Source organism: Mytilus trossulus, chromosome 2 (assembly GCF_036588685.1).
Source record: "Mytilus trossulus isolate FHL-02 chromosome 2, PNRI_Mtr1.1.1.hap1, whole genome shotgun sequence".
NCBI classification, from domain to species: domain Eukaryota; kingdom Metazoa; phylum Mollusca; class Bivalvia; order Mytilida; family Mytilidae; genus Mytilus; species Mytilus trossulus.
This window is the reverse complement of record NC_086374.1, coordinates 10,057,993-10,085,693: the sequence shown is the minus strand read 5'-3', so window position 1 is coordinate 10,085,693 and position 27,701 is coordinate 10,057,993. Positions and strand designations below refer to the sequence as shown.

At 31.8% G+C, this 27,701-nt stretch overlaps 1 protein-coding gene across 1 annotated transcript in view; it reads right to left on the bottom strand.

Moving 5' to 3' along the window:
* LOC134704834 (neurogenic locus notch homolog protein 2-like) overlaps positions 1-26,110 on the bottom strand; it is a 32,465-nt gene extending 6,355 nt beyond the window's left edge. Inside the window, exon 1 of the mRNA XM_063563616.1 lies at positions 25,840-26,110. Within this exon, the coding sequence (XP_063419686.1) occupies positions 25,840-26,110 (271 nt within the window). The remainder of the gene's footprint in view (positions 1-25,839) is intronic.
* Positions 26,111-27,701: the final 1,591 nt, after the last annotated feature.

The window sequence follows — 27,701 nt, the reverse complement described above, 5'->3', positions numbered from 1 at the left end:
CCCCGCCGGAAGTGGATAATATAAATAGTGTAAAAATATGCAAGTGTTCGGTAAACAGGAAGTTGTCGAGTGATGAATCTGAAAACTCATCACACGGTATAGCTGACTTATATAAAATTGTAGTTCCTGAGAAAAGTGTGACGAAAATTTTCAACGTGGCTATCATGTGTAAAATCATACAAGTGATCAATCTGAAAACGCATCACACAGTATATATAGCTGACTTAGATAAACCCTAAAACCAAATTTCAGAAATCCTTGTATTGTAGTTCCTTAGAAAAATGCGACGAAATAATAAATAGTGTAAAAATATGCAAGTGTTCGGTAAACAGGAAGTTGTCGAGTGATGAATCTGAAAACGCATCACAAGGTGTAGCTGACTGATATAAATCCTGAAACCAAATTTCAGAAATCCTTGTATTGTAGTTCCTGAGAAAAGTGTGACGAAAATTTTCAACTTGGCTATCATGAAGTGTTCGGTAAACAGGAAGTTGTCAAGTGATCAATCTGAAAACCCATCACACGGTATAGCTGACTTAGATAAACCCTGAAACCAAATTTCAGAAATCCTTGTATTGTAGTTCCTGAGAAAAATGCGACGAAAAATATTCATGGGACGGACTGACTGACGGACGGAAGGACGGACGGACAGAGGTAAAACAGTATACCCCCCTTTTTTAAAGCGGGGGTATAAAAATCATACAAGACTAACAAAGGCCAGTGTATTAGTTTGATATTTTATTTGATTATCAACATACGGAATTCTTGACAAAGGCTTGGTTTATTGGAAACGTAAAACCGGTACTTTAATGTGTCACTATCATTTTCTATGTTCAGTGGGCAGTGGAAATGGGGTAAAATCTCTAATTTGGAATTAAAATTAGAATGCTCATATCAAAGGAAACATGCTTACTAAGTTTCAAGTTGTTTCATCAAAAACTACACCGACAAAAAACTTTATCTTGAAGCGGGACAAGGGACGGACGGACGATCGAACAGACGCAAAGACCAGAACAAATTGCCCATAAATGGGGCATAATAAAAGTTACTGGTCTATAACCTGTTTGTCTTTTCTAGGAAAAGTTATCACGTCTATTTTCATCAATAGACTCGGTGACTTTATCTAAATTTATAATTTCCTAAAAGGAGAAAAAAGCCGATTTCCGACAAGGTAATTCCACAACGGATTGCTTTTTTTCATTATTATTATACAGATTGGTGCTATGTTTCAATTTTTACGACTGAAAAGGAAAAACAACTATGTATGTGTGTAAAAAAACTTTGATTGTATTCATCGAAATGCATTATTTTAAACTGATATTGAGCAATGTGAACGGATAACCATTATCCTGTATTAGGGTGAGGGATGGCACTTTCAAACTTGTTTACCCCAGGTACGCTACGCACGGTATTCGGTCTATCTTTCATTTTAACATTTCTTGATTCATAAGTAGGATTAAAACAAATCAATTCTGCATATCATTAAATCAATACTTGTCTTGATTCATAATTTGAATCAAAATTAAATAAAACCTGATTCTAATAAGTTTCATGTTATGTATCATTACAAAATAAAGCAATGATGCTGTGTTGATAATGCTATTTTTGCCGTTTAAGACGTAACAACAATAAATAACCATCCAAATATAAACGCAGAAAACATACAAACTACTGAAGGATTTGAATAAAATTTTTACAGGTTTGTTATAATATGATCATATTCATGGTGTGAAACGGTCACGAAAAATATCATGTCAGTTTGCAAATAAGCTGCCATTTTCGAAATTCGATAGTGCTGTAAGATATGAAAATTCGAGTATACAACTAGAGGCTCTTTAGAGCCTGTTAAGCTCACCTGGGTCTTTGTGAATATTAAACAAGGGAGCAGATGGATTCATGACAAAATTGTTGTTTGGTGATGGTGATGTGTTTGTACATCTTACTTTACTGAACATTCTTGCTGCTTACAATTATCTCTATCTATAATGAACTTGGCCCAGTAGTTTCAGTGGAAAATGTTAGTAAAAACTGTTAAAATTGACTATAAAATACAATAACTCCTTAAGGGGTCAATTGATCATTCCGGTCATGTTGACTTATTTGTAAATCTTACTTTTCTGAACATTATTGCTGTTTACAGTTTATCTCTATCTATAATAATATTCAAGATATTTACAAAAAACAGCAAAATTTCCCTAAAATTACCAATTCAGGGGCAGCAACCAAACAACAGGTTGTCCAGTTCATCTGAAAATCAGGGCAGATTGATCTTGACCTGATTAACAACTCTACCCTGTCAGATTTGCACTAAATGCTTTGGTTTTTGAGATATAAGCCAAAAACTGCATTTTACCACTATGTTTTATTTTTAGCCATGGCGGCCATCTTGGTTGGTTTGACGGGTCACGCCACACATTTTGTAAACTAGTTACCCCAATGAAGATTGTGGCCAAGTTTGATTTAATTTGGCCCAGTAGTTTCAGAGGAGAAGATTTTTGTAAAAGTTAACGACGACGGACGCCAAGCGATGAGAGAAGCTCACTTGGCCCTTCGGGCCAGGTGAGCTAGAAATAGCAAGCACTTCCATATTACAATATTTTAACATAAATAACTGAAAGGTTCGCCACCTCTACATGAAAATGTAATTTTATTGAATTTTACGAACACATTTGTTTTATTTCTAACACAGCTTCTCTCTCGTATTTTCCCCCCAGTATTTTCCGTTTCTCACTTAAATGTTAACACATAGCCATTGTTCAAGATTTTTCAGTACCATGATAATTTATGGTATTTTAAAATTTTGACAGACAAAGTAATTGTGAAAACAAATGTTACTTTTGAAATGTGATTTTTGTCAAGATTTGTTTAAGCCTTCAACTGTTCTTTGTTGTCTTATTTTGATTTTTTTGTTTTCTCGATAAATCGCCTTATTGTTCGCTAGCTTTAGCCTGGCTAAATTTAACATCAATTTCCATCAAGTCGTTCGTGTATGAGTGGCCGTTCATGTCATTTGGTGATTATATACGCGTTTATGATTTTTATACGCGTATATCGTGGTTTTTAACGCGTATATTGTGGTTTTTAACGCGTATATTGTGGTTTTAAACGCGTATATGGTTAAAATAAACACGTTTATACTTAAATCCAATTTATTTATCATAAACGCGTTAATATACGCGTTAATTCCATACATATATATGGCACGCCTGAACCACTTTTATTAATTAATCTAAGATTATCTCAGATAAACTAGGTTTATCTGAGATAATCCCGGTTTATCTCAGATAAACTAAGATTATCTCAGCTTAATTCAAATTTGAAAAAATCCTAGTTTATCTCAGAAAATACATAAAATTCATTATCTGGAGAAAATCCCGGTTTATTTTAAAATATTAAGAAAAGCTAGGTTTATCTGAACGATTTTCAGATAATCCTAATTTATCTCCAGATAATTGATTATCTGAATTTCAGATAATTGATTATCTGAATTTCAGATAATTCATTATCTCATTTTCCAGATAATTCAGTTTTAAATATACCAAAGAACAATGCAACGAGTGTTCTGATTGGACGAAAATCGTTTGCCAGATTATATATAAAAAATACCGTCAGATAATTCATTATCTCATTTTCCAGATAATTAAGGTTTTTTACGGATTCTAAATATACAAAAGAACAATGTAACGAGTGTTACAATTGGACGACAATTGTTTGCAAGATTCTATATGAAAAATAATTTGTATACCGTCCTTTTTTAGAGGAGGGGCGACATTCTGCACACGGCACGCAATTAACAAACTACTCATGGTGTGGACATCACCTTTATTGACACCTGGACAAGCGAAATTTGTTGAATAAATAAAAAAAAAACAGCTGATTAGATACAATATACATCATATACTTTAAACATACTTAATAAACAAATTTGTTAGCTCTCTCTTTGACGCTAACTGACTGTTTATTACTGACGGATAATTTCGACATCGCCGATAATAATTGAACTCTCATATTCATTTAATCAGTCGATTTTAATCTTTTGATACTGACAACGGTTTTGTAAAATATTTAAATTTAACTATTTCGTCAGGTGTCAGCAAACAAAATAGAGATGAAAATCAAGTAATCCAATACACAAATAATGCACGATTCAATTATGGAAAAACAATTATTTCATCAAGGTTATTGATAAGACATATTTTTCATTTTGCTTTCAAAATAATTAAAAACATAAGTCAGAGTTTACATACCTTAAACCTTAAAGAGCCAGCTTTAAATTTTAGGATATAAACAATACATGTACATTGTTGGAAATACTAAATGTTTGCTTATTCGCTAAGAAACAGGAGAAACCCTCTTCATTCTGTTTTTATATCTGGATCCAAAAAGGGAAATTTTTACATGTAAATGTAATTACGGGTGACATGCAAGTGTGTCAAACCCCTGCCTGTTATATGGGTAATAAATATACAACTTCCCCCAATAAATGTTGACATAACAGGAAAAAAGTAATAAAAGTTTCTTTTAAGACTGCTCAAAACAAAACAAAAAATAACTCATGCACGAAAAAGATATCTTGAAAGATTAACATTCCTAAGGTTTCTGTTTTATATTTTTCTCTTATCTTTTATTCTAAATTAAATTATCACTTCTGACTCGAAAACTAGCATATTTTGACACAAAATCACAATCCAGTGGTACGAATGTTTAATTTTTTCTTGAATTAGATCCTTCTCACAGAAAATATCCTTCCATAAAAATTAATTCAGAGCTCTTCAAAATTGACGAAGAACATATTAAAAAGAAAGAAAAGAAATCTAAAATGTGTTCGTCAATCCGTATACAAAGAAAGAAGGGAACTTCATCCAGTTCAACAACAAAAAAAAGTCACAGGAAAAATGGTCACAGGAAAAAAAGTCACAATATATATTTTTTGTATGAAATAGTCATATGGTCTGCACATACATGTATTAACAGGAGAAACATTCCCAATTTTTATTTTATGGAAATGGTCATAAGGCCGCACATGTATATGAATATATTTGGAAACATTCCCAATAGATATTTTGTTTGGAAATAGACATTTTTTAATTCATTTTATACGACTAGCTTTGGAAATTTAGATATAAATCGCAAAACATTTTAATGGAACATTTACATGCTGGTGTACTATTGATACATGTTTTCAAGGGTTTGTTGTAATTATTTTTGTTTTATATCTCATATATTTCATTTATTTATGAAAGAGATGTGAGTTTAACAGCAACAATTTCTTAGGAAGCCATATCAATGAAATGCAACTTATGCTCAATATCAAATAAAAGGACACAATTAGTTTTCCCTGTTTGTTAAAAAGTCAATTTTGAAAAAAAGAACATTATTTATTCCAATACATTTGTATATATATAATTACTTTATAGTTTTTAAAAATTAACCACTAACATAACTTAAATAAGTAATCCAATACAAATATATTATGACTTTTTTCAATGCATTCAAAAATTCCTATTTAATTATTTATTGCATACATGTGTACATAGTGACTTCTTCACATGCATTCCGACATATTTCTGACAAATTAGTTTACTTAAACCAGAGACATATATATATGTCTCTGCTTAAACAAATTTTGACTTTTTTTCCTGTGACTTTTTTTCCTAGGGATATTGTGACTTTTTATCCTGTGACTTTTCTTCCTGTGACTTTTTTTCCGTTTACCGAATTTCACATGCCTCTTGGTGATATTGGTATTGTCTCGGTGTTGTAACAAACACAGATGTTTCAGCATATTTTGTACAGAATTAAAATAACTCTACCAAGTTGTAAAATGCTTGTCCTAAGCATGAATAATGGAGGAGCGAATTCAATTATTCAGTCGATTTATAAGTAAAACTAAATAATTTCATTAAATTGGCAAGACAAGATAAATTCATCAAACTGGTAAGACAAGGCGAATGTATGACAGAAAGTCACAGGACAAAAAGTCACAGACAAAAAGTCACAGAACAAAAAGTCACAATTCAGTTTTGAGATTACTTTTGTTTGAACAAGAGCACATTTATTTTGAAAATATTTTTTTCACATTTTTCTTGAAGTTTTATGTTTCAAGCAACTTTTTAATAAAAGTCTTCTCAATCGGCGTTTTACGTTTCCGCAAATTGGCATTACTTTTCCGGAAAAAAAATATGACGTTTCCGCCAAAAAAAGTTTACGTTTCCGCAAATAAATATCTTACTTTTCCGGAAAAAAAGTTACTTTTCCAGAAAAAAATAATTTATTACTTATCCGCAAATAATTAAGGAATACCTGTTGATCAAAAGCAAAGTCATAATAAAAAAATATATATTTATTAAGTTAAAGGTCATCATTGCATGCAAGCAAAACTAGTCATAACGTATGAAAACGTATGTCCAAAAGACAGCACTAATCAGATATATCATGATATATATGAGTTCATAAGCCAGTTCTCGGCAGAGTACATGTACGTGTAGCCAATACGTCGTACGTAGTCCACAGTAGTACATTCACCGTTTACAAGTTTTGTATTTTGTTCAAGAAGGAAGACTTTTTTCATATTTCCGATGGGTTGCTTTTACGGTTAGATTTCTCATCTTTATGTGAGATGTTGTTTGAAGTTTCTATAACACATCGACAAAGACAAAAATATTAGGATGGCTAGCGTAAAACTGCTCGTTTAGGTGGGCATGAAAGACTCGGCACCATTCATTGTTCTCTTTTCCTCGGGGTCAAGAGGTGATCATATGCCTAATTTATCTAATATATATTCAACCAGGTAATTTTCCGGAAAAGTAATAAATACAAATTGCGGAAACGTATACTTTGAATTTGCGGAAACGTAGTATTGGGACTTTGAAAAATTAGCGGAAATGCAATACGCCCTTCTCAATAAACATCAATAACAATCAAGTAATTGAATGAACGAATGTTATTTGCAAAAGCATATAGAACATGCTATGGCAATACATCATTATATACATAATGTGACAAAAGACTGGTAATAATTGTTATGACAATAAAATGTCAAAGTGACTTGGAACCTAAATGGCTTCATTTTGCCAATATAAATATACTTTGCATGATTAAAATTTAATACATCTTCAATTATCAAGGTTTATGAGCTTTTTTCTTAACTTAAAAAGGATTATATGTTATAAAAACTTAAAGAAAATATCTCAAAATATATTTGAACAATTGTCAAAAAAATATTTGTGACTTTTTGTCCTATCAAATTTGTGACTTTATGTCCTGTGACTTTATGTCCGTTTACCGACAAGACAAGATAATTTATTACAACTTAGGCACTCGTTACAAGATTAAAAGTCAAGATTCTTATATGAAAAAATCTCACTTTTACTTTGTTTCTGTTTAAGGTAAATAAATAACATGTTTTTTTTTAAATTTCATTCTTCAAGTTTGAATTGTTTATTTTTCCAGACAGTCAATTGTCATGACAATAGTAAACTAAGGAAGTTGATAATCCTCTGAGTCTCTGAATGTATTTAAAACGAATGTAGAAAGTCACAGGACAAAAAGTCGCAGACAAAAAGGTCAAAATACATTTTTTTGTTTGAAAAAAAAGTCTTTGAATAAGAAAAACACTAATTTTATAAACATTTCTTTTTAGTTTTACTTGAAGTATTTTATATTAACAACTTTGTTATTTAAATGTATTGAATATATCATTTGCATGATCAAAATTTAATGCATTTTAATTTATCAAGGCTTATGGAGAGTTGTCTCATTTGCACTCACACCACATCTACCTATATTTATTATGAACAAATGTTCAAAGCCTAGAAATGAAAATATGTAACGAAAGAAAATATTTTAAGATCTTACTCTTATATATTCAAATAATTGTCAATAAATTAATTGTGACTTTTTGTCCTATCAAATTTGTGACAATTAAGTTTATGTCCTGTGACTTTTTGTCACTATTATATACGATATTGAAATTGTCTGAATTACATATCTATAACGGGACACTTCATTAAATCATTAACTTAAAACGAATTATTTATTTCTGTCTTCTGAAACAACGCATCTTCAAATATACCAATTGGATTACAGGATTGAGTTAACCCAAGGGAGCAGTCATTTGAAACAGTATTTATTGTCGAGTATTAGTTTGTCTGGCGGATTGTCTATATATCTATCACCCCTCTGAATATCTATCACACTCTGTATATATATCACAAATCTGTACATCTATCATCACTCTGTATATCTATCACCGCTCTGTATATCTATCACCACTATATACACCTATCACCACTCTTTATATCTTTCTAGCTTTTTGCTATCCGCCGTTTTTCTCTACCTTTGAAAATATAGTTTAACATGTGACTATCCCTAAACGAATCAAATTTGATAAAATATACGAATTAATAATAAATATATATATATTTATCATCAATCTGTATAATTATCCCCATCTGTATATATATATCACCAGCCTGAGTATCTATCATCACACTGTATATTTATCACCACTCTGTCTAACAATCACTACTCTGTACACATATCGCCACTCTGTGTATCTACCATCAGTCTTTTTTTGACGGTTGTCCGGCAAATCGATGTCCAAAGCTGATGTCACAATAAAATAATATTTCAAATCGGCGGCCAATTCAATCACCCTCTAATTTAGGTCAAATTTTTGGCTCCTTGGCTCCTCTAATCGACGTCCAATTTTTAGCTTCTCTAATCGTTGTCCGTTTTAATGTACCTATGGAAGATCCAAACGCCGAGACATTTTTTGCCATTATGCCGTATTGTGCATTAAATATACTTTAGAAAATGAACAAAACTGTGGAAATTGGGACAAAAAAGTTTATAACAGAACTGAAACTTGGATTGTCGGAGAAGAATAAAGATAAAAAAAGTAGTAAAGACAGTTCTCGATCAATATTTTTACAACCTAAACATAGTATATGTAACAAATAAAATATATCATTTTTTTCTCTTTTAATGTTTAACCGATGATACAGGTTGCAATATCCATTTTTATGTAATTTAAAAGCTTATTAAAACAATGAAATGTGTAGAGATTGCTAATCGGACAACTATACACCAGAGTTCAAACAAGGTGGATGTAACCAACTATATAGTCCTTTTACAGCTTGCTGTTCGGTGAGAGCCAAGAATCCGTATTAAAGACCATATTTTGACCTATGGTGGGTTTCTTTTATAAACTGTGACTTGGATGGAGAATTGTCTCATTGGCACTCAAACCACATTTTCTTATATCCATAGGGAACTTAACGTCATTCAACAAGGAATCATTGAGCAATTAAAGGTCGTGACATGTAACATATAAAATAATTATTATACAACTAAAAACTAACTTCAAAACAAAAAAATCTGAACAACAACTATTCAAGACATAAATTAACGACAACTACTATACTACAGGCACATACAATATTTGGCTGGGTTCAACATGTTTGTGAGTGCTTAATCTTCCTGTAATCTGAGACAGTGGTGTAAAAGCAGAACATAAAAACATAATACCTATTTATTTTGTACATTTTTCACTCCAGGTGTAAAACAAATGAATTGTTGACAAACTTCTTACAGAGCTAGTCCAAATTATAAGATTCTAACAGTTGGCATTTATACTTCTTTATTTTGTCTACTGTTGAAGACTGAGTGTTGCCCCATATATATATTTCGTTTAGTTTTCTTTGTCGTTGGGTTCTTATTTAAGTATACTCGCATGCCATTTATCAAGATGCATTTACATGTATAAGAGTAAGTGCAGCAATTTGTTATTCTATTATTCATTGATATTGGACATCGGTAAGAGAAGACTACTATAGATACTATAAAGGTACACTGTGCTTAAACGGCCGTGGGTAACTTAAGTTACCCACAGCCCAAGATGGAGCCGCCGGGCTTCGGTTAGGAAGTTTGCTCCTATATAATTACAATACCATGCATACAAAAGAAATGTTCAGTAATTAAAAAGTTATATAAATCTTTTAGGGAAACTTTGCAATGTAAAACGTGGTTTGTTACTACAAAATAAACGATTACAGCACGATTTTCCAAAACACTTATGATGTCCGTAACTTCAAAACAACTAGTCCGTAACTTTTTTCCTTGTAACAATAGGGATGTCCGTAACTTTAGCATGATGTCGGTAACTTTCAAAGAATATTTATTCGTAGATGTAATTATAAAAAAAAGAAATGATTAATAAAAAAAATATCGAACTCCTAGGAATATTCAAACGGGAAGTCCTTTATAGAATGGCAAAGCCAAAAGCTCAAGTTAACACTCCAAACGAATGGAAAACAACGCTCATATTCCTGCCTTGGTACAGGCATTAAAAGTAAAATTACAAAAAAACTGAACTCTGAAGAAAATTCAAAAAGGAAAGTCCCTTATAAAATGGAAAAATCCAAAGCTCAACCGAATGGATAACAACTGCCATTTTCCTGACTTGGTACAGGCATTTTCTTATGTAGAAAATTGTACGGCAAAATTGGCACTTTTTTTTCTCACAATCAACAACCCATCACACTAGATATAGCGAAGAGACCATACTTTTTTGGCTAACAATTCAGAAATTATTTAAAGGAAAGGATATCAATTTTTCCGAGGCTATACCGACCAAGGACTCATCAGTGAACAATCTATAAAGCTAGAAGAATGTTAGATAAAGTTCGCCGTACCGTTAGATCCCGTTTTATCCCGGGAATATTTTTTTTAAAATTTAACGGAAAAATCCGTGACACTCTGGTTTGCTTTTTCTCTTGTTTAGTTTGAAGCATATTGTTATTGTATAAATCTATGTAATAATATAAGGGGTTTGGTAATGTTTATTGTCCTTTAAGTGTTGAAATTGTTATTTTTTACAATTTTGAACAAAAGTTACCCACATCCGAAAATAAAGTTACGGACAGTCTGATTATTTTTTACTTATAAGTTACGGACATCTTTTGCATTTTCCAAAAGTTGGCCTTGCGCTAAAATGAAGTTAAAATTAACAAATTTGAAGTGATGGTAAGTGATTTCTTTATTCAATAGTCCTATCAATATTAACATAGATCATAAAAAACGTTGCAAAAAGTAGATTTCGTATCAACTATCATCTCAACAAGTTTAGAGTCTGCCATCTTGGGCGGCCGTTTAAGCACAGTGAGGTAATCGGACGTCGTTTTGGCAATACATGACGGCACATTGTCATTGGGCGAGGATTTGAGTATCAAACAATTGGACGTCGAATTAAGAATTTAATCACAACTCTGTATATCTACAATCACTCTGTATATCTATCAACACGCTATACCCCGTGACACCCCTAATTATTTTTCTATAGAGGCTATGAAAAAAAATCCCCCTTTTTTTCATTTTTTTTTTAACATAGTGCCACTCGATACCTTGCGCAAAAGATGCACCTGTTTCTCCTCTACAAGACCTATATAGTTATACCCGGTGGCTCACCTAATTGCTTTTCCCTAGAAGCCAACAAATAGGCCAATCCCACTTTTTCCTTTTTTTTCAAATTTTTAGCCTTATAGTTTCAGTTTTTTTAACATAGCGCCACTCGATTTCTTGCGCAAAAGGTGTTGTTCAATAGTCTAATATAAAGTTGGGCTTCTATTGGAAGTATTCCGTTTAAAGGAATATGATTGTTACATCAGCTACATAAGTTGGTGATGAGAGTATAAGCCTAGACTCGGAGGTAGTTTATTCTAGAATTTTTCGATTAATTCTAGTGAATTTGCTTTTGGTAGTGTTAGTTCTTATCCATAGATAAGTACTAGAGATACGTAACACGAATTATTGAATAACACATGAAATGACCCAATGACACATGCAATTTTAATCTTAGTTTAAACAGTATTTATAAATGATTTTTTTTACAAGATTAAGTATTACAATGTTATGTGAAGTTTTAATCTTAATTAGCATATATTGGTGACTTTTAAACACTGATTTATAAATAGTATTACATTAAAAGAGTAGTAAAAATGATCTATTAAAGAAAGAAAGTTCATAAAATGTTATTATAATGTTGTGGATACATCTGTTCCTTATTGCATATTATTATACGATTGCCCAATGTGTTCAATCTGGACTACCAAAAATGGGCTCTCATTTGTATAATAGATTAAAACTCACTGACACTCCATGAATTTACATGTATTTTATTTAACAGTCAAACAAATATTTTAAGTAATAATTTTCCAGAAAGTCTTAAAACCGTCCAGGACCTCCTGATTCTGCACTGAGTACGAAATGTTTTCTTAGAACAAAAATAATGATACAAGTTGCAAAAAATTTAGATCTAATTCAATGCAAAATGTGGCGATCAAACGGTGTCTTCTCATTTGTCCAACTTTTTGAAATAAGGTATTCTCATTTAGCCAACTTTTTATTTTTGTTAATTATTGGGTTGTTTGTTTAGTGATAGTAAGGTGTGACGCTTTCTAAAATTTGACAGTAAATTTGTTCCTGTATGTTTTTATACTATTTAAAAACAATATATAAAATAGGCGATAGTAAACTATTTTTAGATAAAGTTTTATAGTATATTTTAGATAATAAATAAATATTTCATCATTTATACAGAAGAAACCCACAAATCAGTAATATTTGTTCATTGGAGGTTCTGCGTTAATTTACATTTATACTAGTAACATGAATATTTGGTAAAGCATTTTTACTTCCCAATTTTGATAGCCTTTAGTAGTATCATATTGTTTCAATATCCATTAGTTGATACCTTAGTGACATCATCCGACCTACATTTTGCCATCAAGTTCAAGCACCATATTTATTCATGTACCATATACCACCTATCGGAACTAGACAGTGACACGATTGCTTTAATTTAGCATTGTTGTACATTAAAGTCAATTTTCCATATTCAATCATGTATACCCCATTAAAGCCAACAATATTTAAATCGAACGAACTTTATACTTCAGTGTTTGTTTGTCTTGTATCATGTATAATTGTTCAAAGAAACCAGAATCTAATCTAAAATAGAGAAATATTTATAAGTCTAGCTTCTTCATAATTTGATGCTAATTGTTGAAACCCAGGAGCTTTTGAGCTTTTTGTACCAGGACAACCATAATTACGCCTTTCATTCATAAAATCCTGGCTAAGGACTATTGAAATGTTTAGTAACGCCTTATACCGTATGTTTGGAATTTCTCGTTATTGGTCTTCTGATTTAAAGATCAATCCAGTCATTTTAACAAACCATAGACAATTAATGGAGGAAGTTCGGTAGAGAAAAATAATTGCCGTTTTTTTTTCATGGAAACGCCCCTAAACCTACATAGACAACAGACTGACCCAACTTAAGGATAGACTGCAGCAAGGACAGATCAACGTTTGTCACTACAATGATGCAGTATTCCACCTACTTAAACGAGGATGAAAATTAAATGTCAGTTGCACATTTTAACATGCTATGCTAAATTCATAGATGCAAAATATCTTATTATCTGTTCTAATAACATAAAAACACTGGTCAATTTACAGTTAATTAAAAATATGTGTGTACAGTATAATCCTTTGTTTGCACAAGTTTTCCTCCTATTCCCACATGAAATTTTACCTTTTCTTACCAGATTTATAAAAAGGGGGAATAGAGGGAATGAACCAAAAAAAGTTGGATAGATGTTATCAAAGGTAATCAAGAACAAAGGTTTTTTATTTAGAGTTTGGGTTGAAAAATAAGAGTGATAATTATACCCGGATTAAAAAAATTTGTAGTATTATTGGTTCATTCCATCTATTCCCACTTTGTATAAATAAGATACCTGTTCTACATAAATTTTTAAAAAGTTGGATAAATGAGAATGAACCGATCAAACACCCGTATAAACAGCGTTTGTTTAATGGTTAACATTGCACTGGGCAATCGCACGTGTCGTTAAATAACAAACCAATAAACAATATAATAAAGTTGTAAGGTAATAAATATTTCAGGTATTGGTCATTTGCCATCATCTTGATTATATTATTTTAAATGTATATTTAAGCAATAAAATGTATGATACCATATTTCACTGTTTTAATAGAGAAAATTACAGAAAGAAAATGGAGCGTGGTATCTTTTTTAATTAAGATTATAACTTTCTAAAAGGAAACTCTTTAGGACTTCTAAATGGTGTATTTCAACTGTGCTTAACTTATTTCAACATTAAAGTTATTTGTCCTAGTTAATTGTGCGGATGTCAGATTTATGTAACACATTTCACTATCTTCATAAGGAAAAATAAAAAAACGGATATTACATTCAAATTCTCCTAAAAGAAACTTTCAAGACAACTTCCCTCTGATCTTCATTAATATCGATATACTTGTAATACATGTACATCCTGAATAAATCAATTGTTAAAATTTATAAAATTTATAAAAAAAAAAACTTTCTAAAACTTTTCCCGTAAGAGCCTTATCTTTCATTATTCCGTCTGTATAGATGCTCCATGGTCTCTATACCTTATCCCTTATGACCATGAAATTTTCTTCCAATGTGTCGTGACTTTCTATTGGCTCCTTTTTTTAGATAATAAATTTTCTCAGAATTTTCAGATAATCCCGGATTTTCTCAGATAATCCCGGATTTTCTCAGATAATCCCGGTTTATCTCAGATAAACTAAGATTATCTGAGCTTAATTCAAATTCGAAAAAATCCTAGTTTATCTGAGAAAATATAGAAAATTCATTTTCTTAAGAAAATCCCGGTTTATCTGAAAATTCTGAGATAAACCGGCATTATCTGGAAAAAATCGAGATAATCCCGGTTTATCTGAGCTTAATGTAAAAAATTGAGATAATCCTAGTTTATCTGAGAAAATCCTGGTTTATCTGAGATAATTTAGGATTATCTATAAAAGTGGTTCAGGCGTGCCATACATATACGCGTTAATATACGCGTTTATATACGCGTTAATTGCATAAATATACGCATTACTTTACGCGCATGAAATCATTCTATACGCGTAAATAAACATTCGTTTGTCTTTTTGTTTAACCAATGAAAAACTGCGTTCTTAAACTAGTTTGTATATCACAATTGATCAGCATATATTGTAATGAAATGCGGTTCATTCGACCAATATACATCTTTTTTGCCTATAATTAAAATAATAACTATCAGTGTTTCGGGAATATTTGCTTATACTATTAAAGCATGGATCCCTTTTCAAAAGTCTCCCAACTATTTCCTTGATTAAGCAAGGTATTCTTTGGTCGTTTTGGTACGTTTATGAATATGATAGGCACCTGGGTGAAGATCATACATTGATTGTTTGTCGTTTTGCAGATTGCTCAATTTTTTCTTATAACCTTACTAAGGTTTTTGTACCATTGGATTAAATTTAGTCACGAGAATGAGTGGAACATTCTTTGTCCTATCGGCCTTTAATAAGGTTGTTTTTTCGGCTTGTAACGTTTCTAATAACATTCTCTGTTTTATTTTTACAGTTTCATCTTTCAATATAAACTTATCTTGTAAGTTAGTTAAATTTCTATCTAACTCCTCAATGTCCCTATTATTTCTTATATGACGTATAGATTTACTTGCAAACTGTAATACTTGTGAATGTGTGTTTTCGGATGTGCACTAGTGATTGGTAAATATTGATACGTTTCAGTTTTTTCAATATGTGATTTAACATCAAGGATTGCATTCTTATTGCATATGATGTAACGTCTATGTACACAAATATAAACATTGATAACATAGAAGAAACAGTTATCAATGCATTAGAATCAATTGACACACAAGAATATACTTTAAATATTCCAAACAAAAAAGATTTAACGGCATCTGTTAAATCTATACTAAGAAACAATGAATATGAATTTAATGGACAATCATACAAACAAATTAAAGTGGTACATTTTCTCCGACATGCACAGATGGTGTCTTCAACCTATGCCAACATTTCATAAAAAAATATATTCAACCTATGCCTACAAACAAAGTACAATAGGTGTTGTTATAACAATTATTAATAAAGAAAAGGTAAAACACAGTCAGTACATTTAAGCATTTAATATAACTCTTTGAAAATTCAGAAACAAAAATGAAGTATTTGTAAAATTGTGTTGTAGTAAAAATTGAATTATTAAAAAAAAACATAAAAAAAAAGAAAATTGTAAAAAAGAAGCCTTGATACTAGCAAAGTTGTGTTTCAGATGAATATTAAATTATTATAAAAAAAGTAGACTAAATTTCCAAAATAAACTCATAAATATAACAATACTTGAGAGAAAAGAAAGCTATTTCATTTGTGCAAATTTATATGATAATTTTTTTCTCTCATTAGTTTGTTGTATTTAATATGAAGCATACATCAACAAGCAACAACATATACAAATATAAGATACTTCTACAGAAACTCTTTTTTAAAATCAAATTGAAATAAGAAATTTAAAATAAATATAAAAAAAGATTGGCTTTTAGGGTTATGGCTAAAACTATTAAGGAATTAGGGACAAAAAAGGGGGAAAACTAAATTATTATTTTTTATTTGGGGGGGGGGGGGGGGTCAATTCTCAACAACATAGTGTAAATGCACAAAAGCAAAAAAGGGTTTAATAGGGGATCAATTCTCAACAGCATGGTGTATTGCGTAACAGCAAAAAAAAATATAAATTCAAATCATACAATTATAAGTTCGTTGACTTCTGTTATGCTGTATTAGAAACAAATTCTGTGTCAAATATTTGATTACAATCCAGATTTAATATTTTATGCTTAAATTGTCTGTTAATTGGAACTATCAATAAATAATTTAGATAAGTTCCAAAGGAGAAAAAAACATCAAATTAAACTGTCAAACAGAGATGACGGTTGTATGGTCTTCACGTGTACAGTTAAACAGATTAAAAATTTCTTTTACATAGCGAAAACAATATTGACGTCAAGTTGGTTACTTATTCCTTATTCGTTACTTATTTCCTATTCTCTATTTGTTGGTTATTCCCTATCCCCTATTCGTTACCTATTCGTTACTTATTCCCTATTCCCTATTCGTTACCTATTCGTTACTTATTTCCTATTCCCTATTCGTTACCTATTCGTTACTTATTCCTTATTACTTATTCGTTACTTATTTCCTATTCCTTATCCGTTACTTATTCGATTTTTAATATCCTTCCCCCTTTTTAATTGTTTATACTTCTATATCTGGTAATAGTTCTAAATTTGTTGAGGTATAGTGATCTTTTTATGACCTATTTATATGTGTTTGTGCTCAACCGATCCTTTTACTTTATGTTCGATACTCATTTGTTCCTTATTTGATTTTTATACGTTCTACCTTTTGACTGCTTTATATCCGTATGTTTGAACTGAAGATGGGTCTTGGTTCGAAGGGATGAAATCACCGTGTTAGCGCTTGTATAAAAAAGAAGATGTGGTATGATTGCAAATGAGACAACTCCCCACAATAGACCAAAATGACACAGAAATTGTCAGCTATAGGTCACTGTACGGCCTTCAACAATCAGCAAAACACAAACCGCATATTCACCTATAAAAGGCCCAGACATAACAATGTAAAACAATTCAAACAACAAAACGAACGGCCTTATTTTATATAAAAAAAAAAACAAACGAAAAACAAATATATAACACATAAACAAACGATAACTACTTAATTTCAGGCTCTTGACAAGGGACTGGCACATACTAACATAATATGGTGGGGTTAAACATTATAGCAGGGTGTACATCGTTTCCGAGCATGCTATTACCTTGTTTAATTCGTTCCATCACTCGCTTATAATTCGCTTATAATACGTGTATTATACGTTGCACCTTTTACAACATGATTTTCAATTGTTTTCTTGTCTCTTGTGGTAGATTTGGGTTCTTAGAGGTGATATAACTCTATAGGCGCGTATGTACCCGTTCGGACAATATCCTGTTACCTATTCGTTAATTATTTGCTTATAATACGTTTGTTGTACGTTGTACCTTTTAGAAAGGGATTTTCATTGTGTTCATATCTCTCGTGGTAGTAATGTGTTCTAAGAGATGAACTGACCCTATAAGCGCGCATGTACCAGTTTCAGCGCTCGGTTTATACCCTGTTACTTAATTGTTACTTTATTCGCCTATAATAGAAATGAAATGACCCCATTGGCACGCAGGGTACTATAGAAATAAACCAGATAATGTTATTAGAAACGTTAAAAATACAACTAGCAGAAAAACAACCTTATTAAAGGCCGATAGGACAAAGAATGTTCCACTCACTCTCATTACTAAATATAATCCAATGGTAAAAAACCTTAGTTAGGTTATAAGAAAACATTGGAGCAATCTGCAAAAAGTCAAACAATGTAGTGAAATCACCCAGGTGGCCCGAGAACACAATTATTTCGTAGTGCATTTCTTTTAGACAATAAATTCAAATTAAAAAAATCGCACCTGCTCTTCCAAAAAACTATTTTTACAGTGTAGTGTACTACCAGTGAGACAAATAATATCAAAATTATAGAAACTTCTACCAGCTATAACTCAAAATATTGACAATTCTGTGTTTAGGGGGTGTAAAATTCTGTTTGACAGCTTCAGACGTGATAAAATTTGACCTTTTTGAACTGGACCAAATCACAACTTAACATAAAGATTCAGCACCCAATTTTTTTTAACTTGTAAATACATACCCCTACTTAATAGTTCATGCATTTAATATCAAGAAATAAATTGGAAAAGTGTATCAAATAAAATATGCAAGTTATACACTGTTTTCACTAGGGACTATATTCGAAGAGGACGATAACTGTGTCCTTGGACCAGGTGCCTATCATAGCGTATAAACGTACCAAAACAATAAAAAAAAAATACCTTGCAAAATTAAGGACATAGTTGGGAGACTTTTGAAAAGGGACACATGCTTTAATTGTAGAATCAAACAATCACGAAACACTGTTAGTTATCATTTTAATTATAGGCAACAAACATTTCATATGAATGAAATGTTAAAAACCAGGTGTAAAGTCTTGAGATTTATAACGTATATATAGAAAAAAAAATGTATATTAGTCGAAGGAACCGCATTTCATCACAATTCTGATCAATTGTGATATACAAAGTAGTTTAAGAACGCTGTTTTCATTGGTTAAAACAAACAGACAAAAAAGTGTTTATTAACGCGTATATAATGATTTCATACGCGTATATCAACGCGTATATAACCGTATTTGGCACAACTTTTTGGAATTTTGGGTCCTCAATGCTCTTCAACTTTGTATTTGTTTGGCTTTTTTACTATTTTGATCTGAGCGTCACTGATGAGTCTTATGTAGACGAAACGCGCGTCTGGCGTATAAAATTATAATCCTGGTACTTTTGATAACTATTTACACCACTGGGTCGATGCCACTGCTGGTGGACGTTTCGTCCCCGAGGGTATCACCAGCCCAGTAGTCAGCACTTCGGTGTTGACATGAATATCAATTATATGGTCATTATTATAAATTTTCTGTTTACAAAACTTTGAATTATTCGAAAAACTAAGGATTTTCTTACCCCAGGAGTAGATTACCTTAGCCGTATTTGGCACAACTTTTTGGAATTTTGGGTCCTCAATGCTCTTCAACTTTGTATTTGTTTGGCTTTTTTACTATTTTGATCTGAGCGTCACTGATGAGTCTTATGTAGACGAAACGCGCGTCTGGCGTATAAAATTATAATCCTGGTACTTTTGATAACTATATAATAATTACATACGCGTATATGAACGCGTTGATTTATGCAATTAACGCGTATATTAACAAGTATATTAACGCGTATATGATAAATAAATTGGATTAAAGTATAAACGTGTTTATTTTAACAATATACGCGTATAAAACCTCAATATACGCGTTGAAAACCACAACATACGCGTTGAAAACCACAATATACGCGTCAATGTAGGTAATATACGCGTATATATACACGTATAAAATCATATACGCGTATATAATCACGCAAATGACATGAACGGCCACTCATATTCGTGTCTCCCCAAAATGTTACTACGTCAAAATTGAACGGTTTTTTTTGTACGTCAATGTAACGTAATATATATAATTTTTGTTTCTATTGACTGAAAATTTAGCTTTTTTGTGTTCCTAGCATTTGACACGTTCCGTAAAATGACATATTTTTTTGGAGATAATGTTTAATGTTTTATTTTAAAGGTATTAAATCAACAGGAAAAACCTAGTACATATAATTATGTTTCTGCTAGTACAAAGATTGTTATATATGTTAACGGCAATAAATGAAATCAGATACATTAAAAGCTCAAATCATAGGCAATAAGCTAACTTCTAGGCATAAAGATATTACCTGAAATCTGGTGATGATAATTTATGCTATAGACCTATGAGCATGCGCGATCATAAATGGCAGTTAAATTTTCAAGAGAATAAATTTGGCGTAAAATATGAATTACAAAGTGATTTCAACTTGGATTTATCAGTAAAGTAATGCCGAGAAGTAAAAGAGGTAAACCAAATACTAGTAAACCAAATAAAAGAAAGAGACAAAATCTGTCCTCTCAGATCAGTACAGTTCATCGGCCTTTTCAAACAAAGAATAATGTCGATACAACAACGAGCCAAAGGTACTATTATCTAACACAATAAGTGAAGCCTTGTCATGTTTAAACGATAATAACAATTCACAACTTAACACTGATAATCAGTTCATTATGAATCAATCGATTAACCCAGGGTGTCAATACACAAGTACACCACAACTTGTATGTAAGACCAGAAAATATTTTTCTTATAGAACAATTGATCAGGCAAAAAAAAAACAAAAAGAGCGATGTGTTGTCATAGGTTTTATCGAAGACCCCATTTAGACGTATTGATGGTAGCTGGACCAGAAGTCAGTAGACTATCAGATGAATTTACAAGATCTAGTGGTTTGAGGCATTCTATAACAGATGAACGACTTAATGAACACAAAAGGATTTCTTTAAAAAAATCAAAGGCAGATATTACGAAGATCATTCGAAGCAAATGCAAAACGAAGGAGAAACTGTTTCTTATAACCAGATCAAAAAGAACAACTTCCTATTATGTCGGTAAAATAAAACTGTAAACGTTTTTGTCAAAAAACAAAGCTAGATAACCTTACAAGTGATTGCGATATCTTTTATAAACTTTTATTTCTTGTCGCAGTTGACAAATTAATTTGGAATATTTCTTAATCCATAAAGACAAACTACTCCTCTGTTTTTTTTACTAGGATGTCATTTTAAACTGTGGTATTAAATCGGTGCAAATCGATAAACATTTTGCAATTAGCAGATCCAAATTCTGACGCATTTATAATTGATGGGGCAGCAATGGACAATTCCAGGCCACCTTGTTGGACATCAATTTTGGATGATTTTAAAAATTTGTCATACTATCTTAAATAACATCTTGCATCGATAAGTATTCAAGAGTAGACATTGTGTTAGATGTTTACTAAATGAGTAATTGAAAGGCTAGATGTGGCAAGACAAAAGTTGGTTCGGGGGTAGGTTTCTCTATGAAGATGACAACGAAACAAAATGTTTCAAGTGTCTTGCCGACAGAAATGCTTCTTTAGAGACTAATAAGGATACTTTCCAGCTACCCCTTATTAGGTGTAATACCACCATTGATTTTCCCCTATTAGTCTTTGTAAAATTTGCACTTTTCCAAAAAATGTGCAGAATTTATCTTTGTTTCAAATAAAGAAATACTTGGCATGAGTAAAAATTTATCCTGTCCAGTTCTATAGAAAAAAATTCACATAACATTTCATTGCATATAAGAAAATAACCATCATTGGAAGTTAACCAATCAAATTTCTCCCCTTATTCTATCTGTGTACAAGGTTTAGTCACCATGTAACCTCAAGATTACAAAATTTTCTATAGAAATCACAAATAAAAAATAATGGTGTTTTGAAATACCCAAGACATATGTTTATGACACAGAAATAGTTTTACTGCAATAAAATGTAGGATTAATTACCTACAACGGTCAAATTCAAGGGAATATTTTTTTAGACCTACTTTCGTATGCAACCGGATGTGACGTACCATGATTTAGTGGTATTACACCTAAAGAAGACCTTTTTGTTCAATAAACTGAATGTGATTTTTTTCCTTTGTAAACCTGGTCATTTCAAGCATTTCTGTCAAGTTTTGTCATAATCAGTTCAATAGTTTGAGAAAAATCTAGTATATTGAAAGACGTCATCTACAGCGATTCGAGCAAAATTTCTTCGACAAATCCAAACCAAGCCGCATCAAGATAGAATAGAGTGTGGACCAAAAAATGATCAAATATCTATCTTATCTGCCTACAAACAGTTGAAAATAATACACAAGAAGATTTTAGGAAGATAAAATACCACTAATAAACCTCTTTGTCTTCTTAATAAGGTCTCTTTGGGTCAATTTATACCTCTCATTTTCAACTTTTCAGGCCAATAAATAAAAATATTGGGTTAACTTTCACTCATTTATGGTAGAAATGTTATGAAAAATGTGTATTTGAAGCATTTTAGCAGAATGAACAATCCATATAAAAGTTTACAGTCTCCATGGAGGTTTCAATAAGTCCTTACGTCAAAATTAAATTTACGCCGCGTTCCAAAGAGGGACATAAAAGGCTTCTCTTTTAGTGAATAACTTGTCGTTACAATATTAAAAATAATTTCATCTACTTATAACTATATATTTATTTAAGTATTACCTCGGAAAATGTTATACCATAGCAAAATATAAGAAATAAGGAGAAAAAGCCCACCCTTCCAAAAAAATAAATATATGCACTTAGTATGGCTTGTTCTGTCAACTGAATATTCATGGTACAGTCCTATTTCAAGACAATTTTCTCATAAAATGTTTTTCGGAGACTCAATCCACTCAGAATATTTAATTTTTTGTATTATTTCACTTAAATAGCAAGAACTTTTAACACATGAGATTACTCACAAGGCCATAGGTACACGTACAGCTTCCCATATCAGTGTAATACCACCATTGATTTTCCCCTATTAGTCTTTGTTAAATTTGCACTTTTCCAAAATATGTGCAGAATTTATCTTTGTTTCAAATAAAGAAATACTTGGCATGAGTAAAGATTTATCCTGTCCAGTTCTATAGAAAAAAAAATTCACATAACATTTCATTGCATATAAGAAAATAACCATCATTGGAAGTTAACCAATCAAATTTCTCCCCTTATTCTATCTGTGTACAAGGTTTAGTCACCATGTAACCTCAAGATTACAAAATTTTCTATAGAAATCACAAATAAAAAATAATGGTGTTTTGAAATACCCAAGACATATGTTTATGACACAGAAATAGTTTTACTGCAATAAAATGTAGGATTAATAACCTACAACGGTCAAATTCAAGGGAATATTTTTTAGACCTACTTTCGTATGCAACCGGATGTGACGTACCATGATTTGGTGGTATTACACCTGTAAGCATGGAGAAGCAGATATACGAATGTTTGTCCATTTTCGGCATGATTATGAAAATTGTTGTAAGACCGTAGTTTTAGGTAGCTCCGACACAGATGTAGTAGTATTAAGAATTGCAGCACTAAAAAAAAAGGGTGGAACAAGCATTGGATAGGTTTTGGCAGGAATCAAGACTTTTGATGGCTTCCTGTACGTGATATATCAAATGCGTTTGGTCCTCGTGTAGCTTCTCTTCCTTTCATTCATACATTCAGTGGATGTGATACTTTGTCGGATTTTCGGGGGAAAAGGAATAGGTCAGTTTGGATGACATGGGAAGTATTTCAACATGAAAGGGACGTATGTTTTTCTTTGCTGAAATATAAAGACACATTCATGGACATAATAGAAGCATTTGTTTGCATCATGTATGACAAAACAACATCACCATTTTCTGTTAACGAGGCACGATGTAAATATTTACCCAGGAAGCAGTGGCATTGTAATGTAGTTCCGTCTGCAAGAGTTTTTTTCAAGGGCACATCCTAAGAGCAGCGTATCAAGGAGGACAAGTTTGGGTTCAGCCTGATTTATGTACCAAGTCATTAACACTGGTGTTGGATGAAAGAAAATAATCGATGACAGTTGGAAACCAAAATGGACTTCTTCGGCTGCCTTTAAAGTTGCATCCTCCTGTCGGACACTTTTGAAATGAGGAGGCGAAAAATCCAGCTGTATTGGTGACTGTAATGCTTCCGTTCTGTCCTTCCTTGTACGTTTTTTTTTATTGGCTACTGTCAGATAATTATTAAATAACCAACCTGTCTTTCTAACAAAACTAGACATTTAATCTTAACAAAGAATGTGATATCACATGTTTTAGTTGATGGATATTAAAAAAAATATATACATTTTCAAAATATTTCCCGCCATTTTGGAACCGGAAGTCACTCTTTTTTGTCATTTATGTGTTGTTTTTTTCGTAATTTAAATACTGTAATTTACGTTAAATAAAAACTTACATTGGATTATACCCATGACAAGCTTTCAATGATTAACGAAATGGAGCCAACTGGATATGACGCCATTTGCAAAATGATCGGTGGCCATCTTGAAAAAATGAAAATTTTTGATGGCCAGCACCTGATTTCTTTTAATTTTTATTTAGTCCACCTTTATACCAAATTTCATGCTTGTATCACAATTTGCACAATTATGTCCATAATATCTCCCACTATTTTGACAAACAGTACAGACGGAGTGCATCTGCTCACCCGAATGTCGCAGCTAAAGATGAAGCTCTGATAAAGAACCCTGAATTCTGCCCAAAAAATGTTAAACTGTGGATGCCATGGGAGCAATTTGCAGCAGCATTCAATTTCGGTACCTGACAACAAAAGTCATGGATACGACTAGTTTAAATTTCATGTGTTGGAATTGTAGCGGAATCTTTTCTAGCATTCCGTATCCCTCAGAAGTCTTACGTAATAAGAATGCTGACATTTGTGCTCTGTCTGAGCATTGGCTCCGATCATATCAATTGCATATACGTGACTCAATAGATAGTAGCTCTGACATTTGTGCTCTGTCTGAGCATTGGCTTCGATCATATCAATTCCATATACTTGACTCAATAGATAGTAACTTTGTGTCTATCTTGAAAGGCGTGGACGAATCAAATATTGAATCCTTACGAGTAAATGATAGATCAGGAGTAGCATTTTTAGTCTCGAAAGTCATTTATCCGTAGAGGTGTTACCAATTACTCCCTCCAATTTAGAACGTATGTAAAAGTATCCCTATTCTGAACAAAAAGTGCTTTTGATGTCGTTGTTTACTTAAACAAACCAACAAATTTCCAGAAATGAAACTTTGGGTGAAAGAAAAATATATCTAGATCATTTGGAGCCAAAAATTTACTTGTCTATGAGTTTGCATTAAAAATTGAGGATTAATGCGCTCCATAGTATACTAATTTTAGATTTCCAGAAAACCAGGTTTTTTTTTTGGAGTACCTCTGTTTGAAGGTCAGTTATTTTGTTAGAAGGCTTTAAAGGTATGGTGAAAAATGGCATGTAGAAAGCTGAATCATGTATAATTAAGGATATCCCTGTTTTCTATGAAGTTAAACTTATGGTAAAACTGTCTGTAATGTTGTAAACATTTAATTTTCACCCCCTTTTCTCTAATCTTTAAAAAAAATTAACCCCTTTTTTCCTTAATCTTCCAAAACTTAACCCCTTTTTTCTCTAATCTTATTTTTTTTGCACGTTATTCTCTAATCTTCATGTTTTTGCCCGTTATTCTCAGGTATGTGGCAGGTGTCTTTTCGGCGCACGAGCATGACCTAAATAAGGCGACTGTTCAGTATATGATATACTATGACTGGGCGATTGTTCATCTTCTGCCTCGTCATCACGCATTTCAAGTTCAGAATCAAATAGAATGTTTGCACATGAGTCATTCGAAGGATTCTCATACTTAAACTGGTCAGCAATTTGATAATTAAACACATTTTGTTTCTTCTTTCTTGTTCTCGGTTGTTTACGTTCATTATCTATTTTAAAGTCAATGAATTTATCAGCTAAATTTGAAATTGTATTGTCTTGTTTAAGAAGTTCAAATTCTAATGAACGCACACGTTGTTCCATGGCATATGATCTAGAATTATCTTCTCTATTTGATGCAGATGGTTCTTGTACCGTATTGCTAGGTTTTAATTGTTGATATGGTCGAATAACGGTGTTTCACGGAGCATGTTTTAATTGAGAAACAAGTAGATCTGATTGCAATGTTTTTAAAGTTTTGCAGCTGTTACAATTATATTGAAGAGTTAAATCGTTCTCTATCTCATCAACCTCCTAATCGATTAGATTTTTACATTTATAATGTAGCCATTTATTGCAGATCTCACATTCAACAGCCTTATCGTCAGAACTACAAAGATTTTCACATATAGGGCAGTAGTCATTTAGTTGTTGATCAGAAGAATTTATTATTGACTTAAAAGATGCAGAGGCACTATTTTGTTTATAATTTTGACACTGATCTTGTTGAATATTTTTTTTCATTAATTTTATTTCGGAATCTTGTTTACAAATGAGTGATTCTTTGGTTTTGAAATGATTATCTTTTAGTCCAAGTTGAGATTTAAAATGTGTTATTTCCTCTTCTAAAATGTTAGTGTTATCAATGTTGTTGTTGGAGTGGCACTGATGGACGATGGAATATGATATACGTTACAATTATTTAAACGTGGAGGAGTGGAACCCAGAACGGTGGGATGACTAATTTCTAAACATTTATTGCAGATCTCAACAGCCTTATCGTCAGAACTACAAAGATTTTCACATGTAGGACAGTAGTCATTTAGTTGTTGATCAGAAGTATTTATTATTGACTTTAAAGATGCAGAAGCACTATTTTGGTTAGAATTTTGACACTGATCTTTTTAAATACTAGTATTAATGTCTGTTGTTCGCATACAACTAGCCTGATTCGAATTAAGATATGTTGTGCAACAATGTCTGTTCATTGTTATGAAACCCTTATTGTGGTCCAATACATTCAAGATAACAGGTAGGGTTGACGAAATAAAAACTGACATATGTAGCTGATTACCATTCAAAACTACTTTTAACGACGTATTGTAAAAATGTAATACATAGAGTTTGTTTTGTGCATCATTGACAACGACAGATTCAGAGACTATGGCTTTATTTATGTCGGTGGTATTAGTCCTTCTTATTGAGAGCCCCTGACCCTGAAGCATACTCAAGGACACGATTTTAAATTCCTCAAAGGCACCGGAAGTGAATGTAAGCACCAAGTTACAAGGACTAAATTCTGGTACTACTGAGAATGTTCGATTTTAGGCATCAAGTTTTTGTCGAATTGCTTTGTTTTAATTTAGAGCATATTCAGCTGGGTGATCAATAGTGTTGACCTTAGATGACTTGTCACTTGTTGAGACAACAGTTACACGAAACGTTAAAAAAGTTAAAAATATCCAAGACTAAAAGAACAGATTCAATTTAAAATGCTATAAAATCTGTTAAAAGGTAAAAAAAATGTTCTCTTTTAGGGTGGCTTATTAAGTCCGGTAAGACAAAGACACAATAAATGTGGAGTATATATGAGTAAATATCAATTAACAAAAAAAAACTCAAGATGGCTTCGTCAGCAGATGCCGGTTTAACAAACGATTCGTAGCTTTCCAAATGAAATATGAAGGTTTTAATG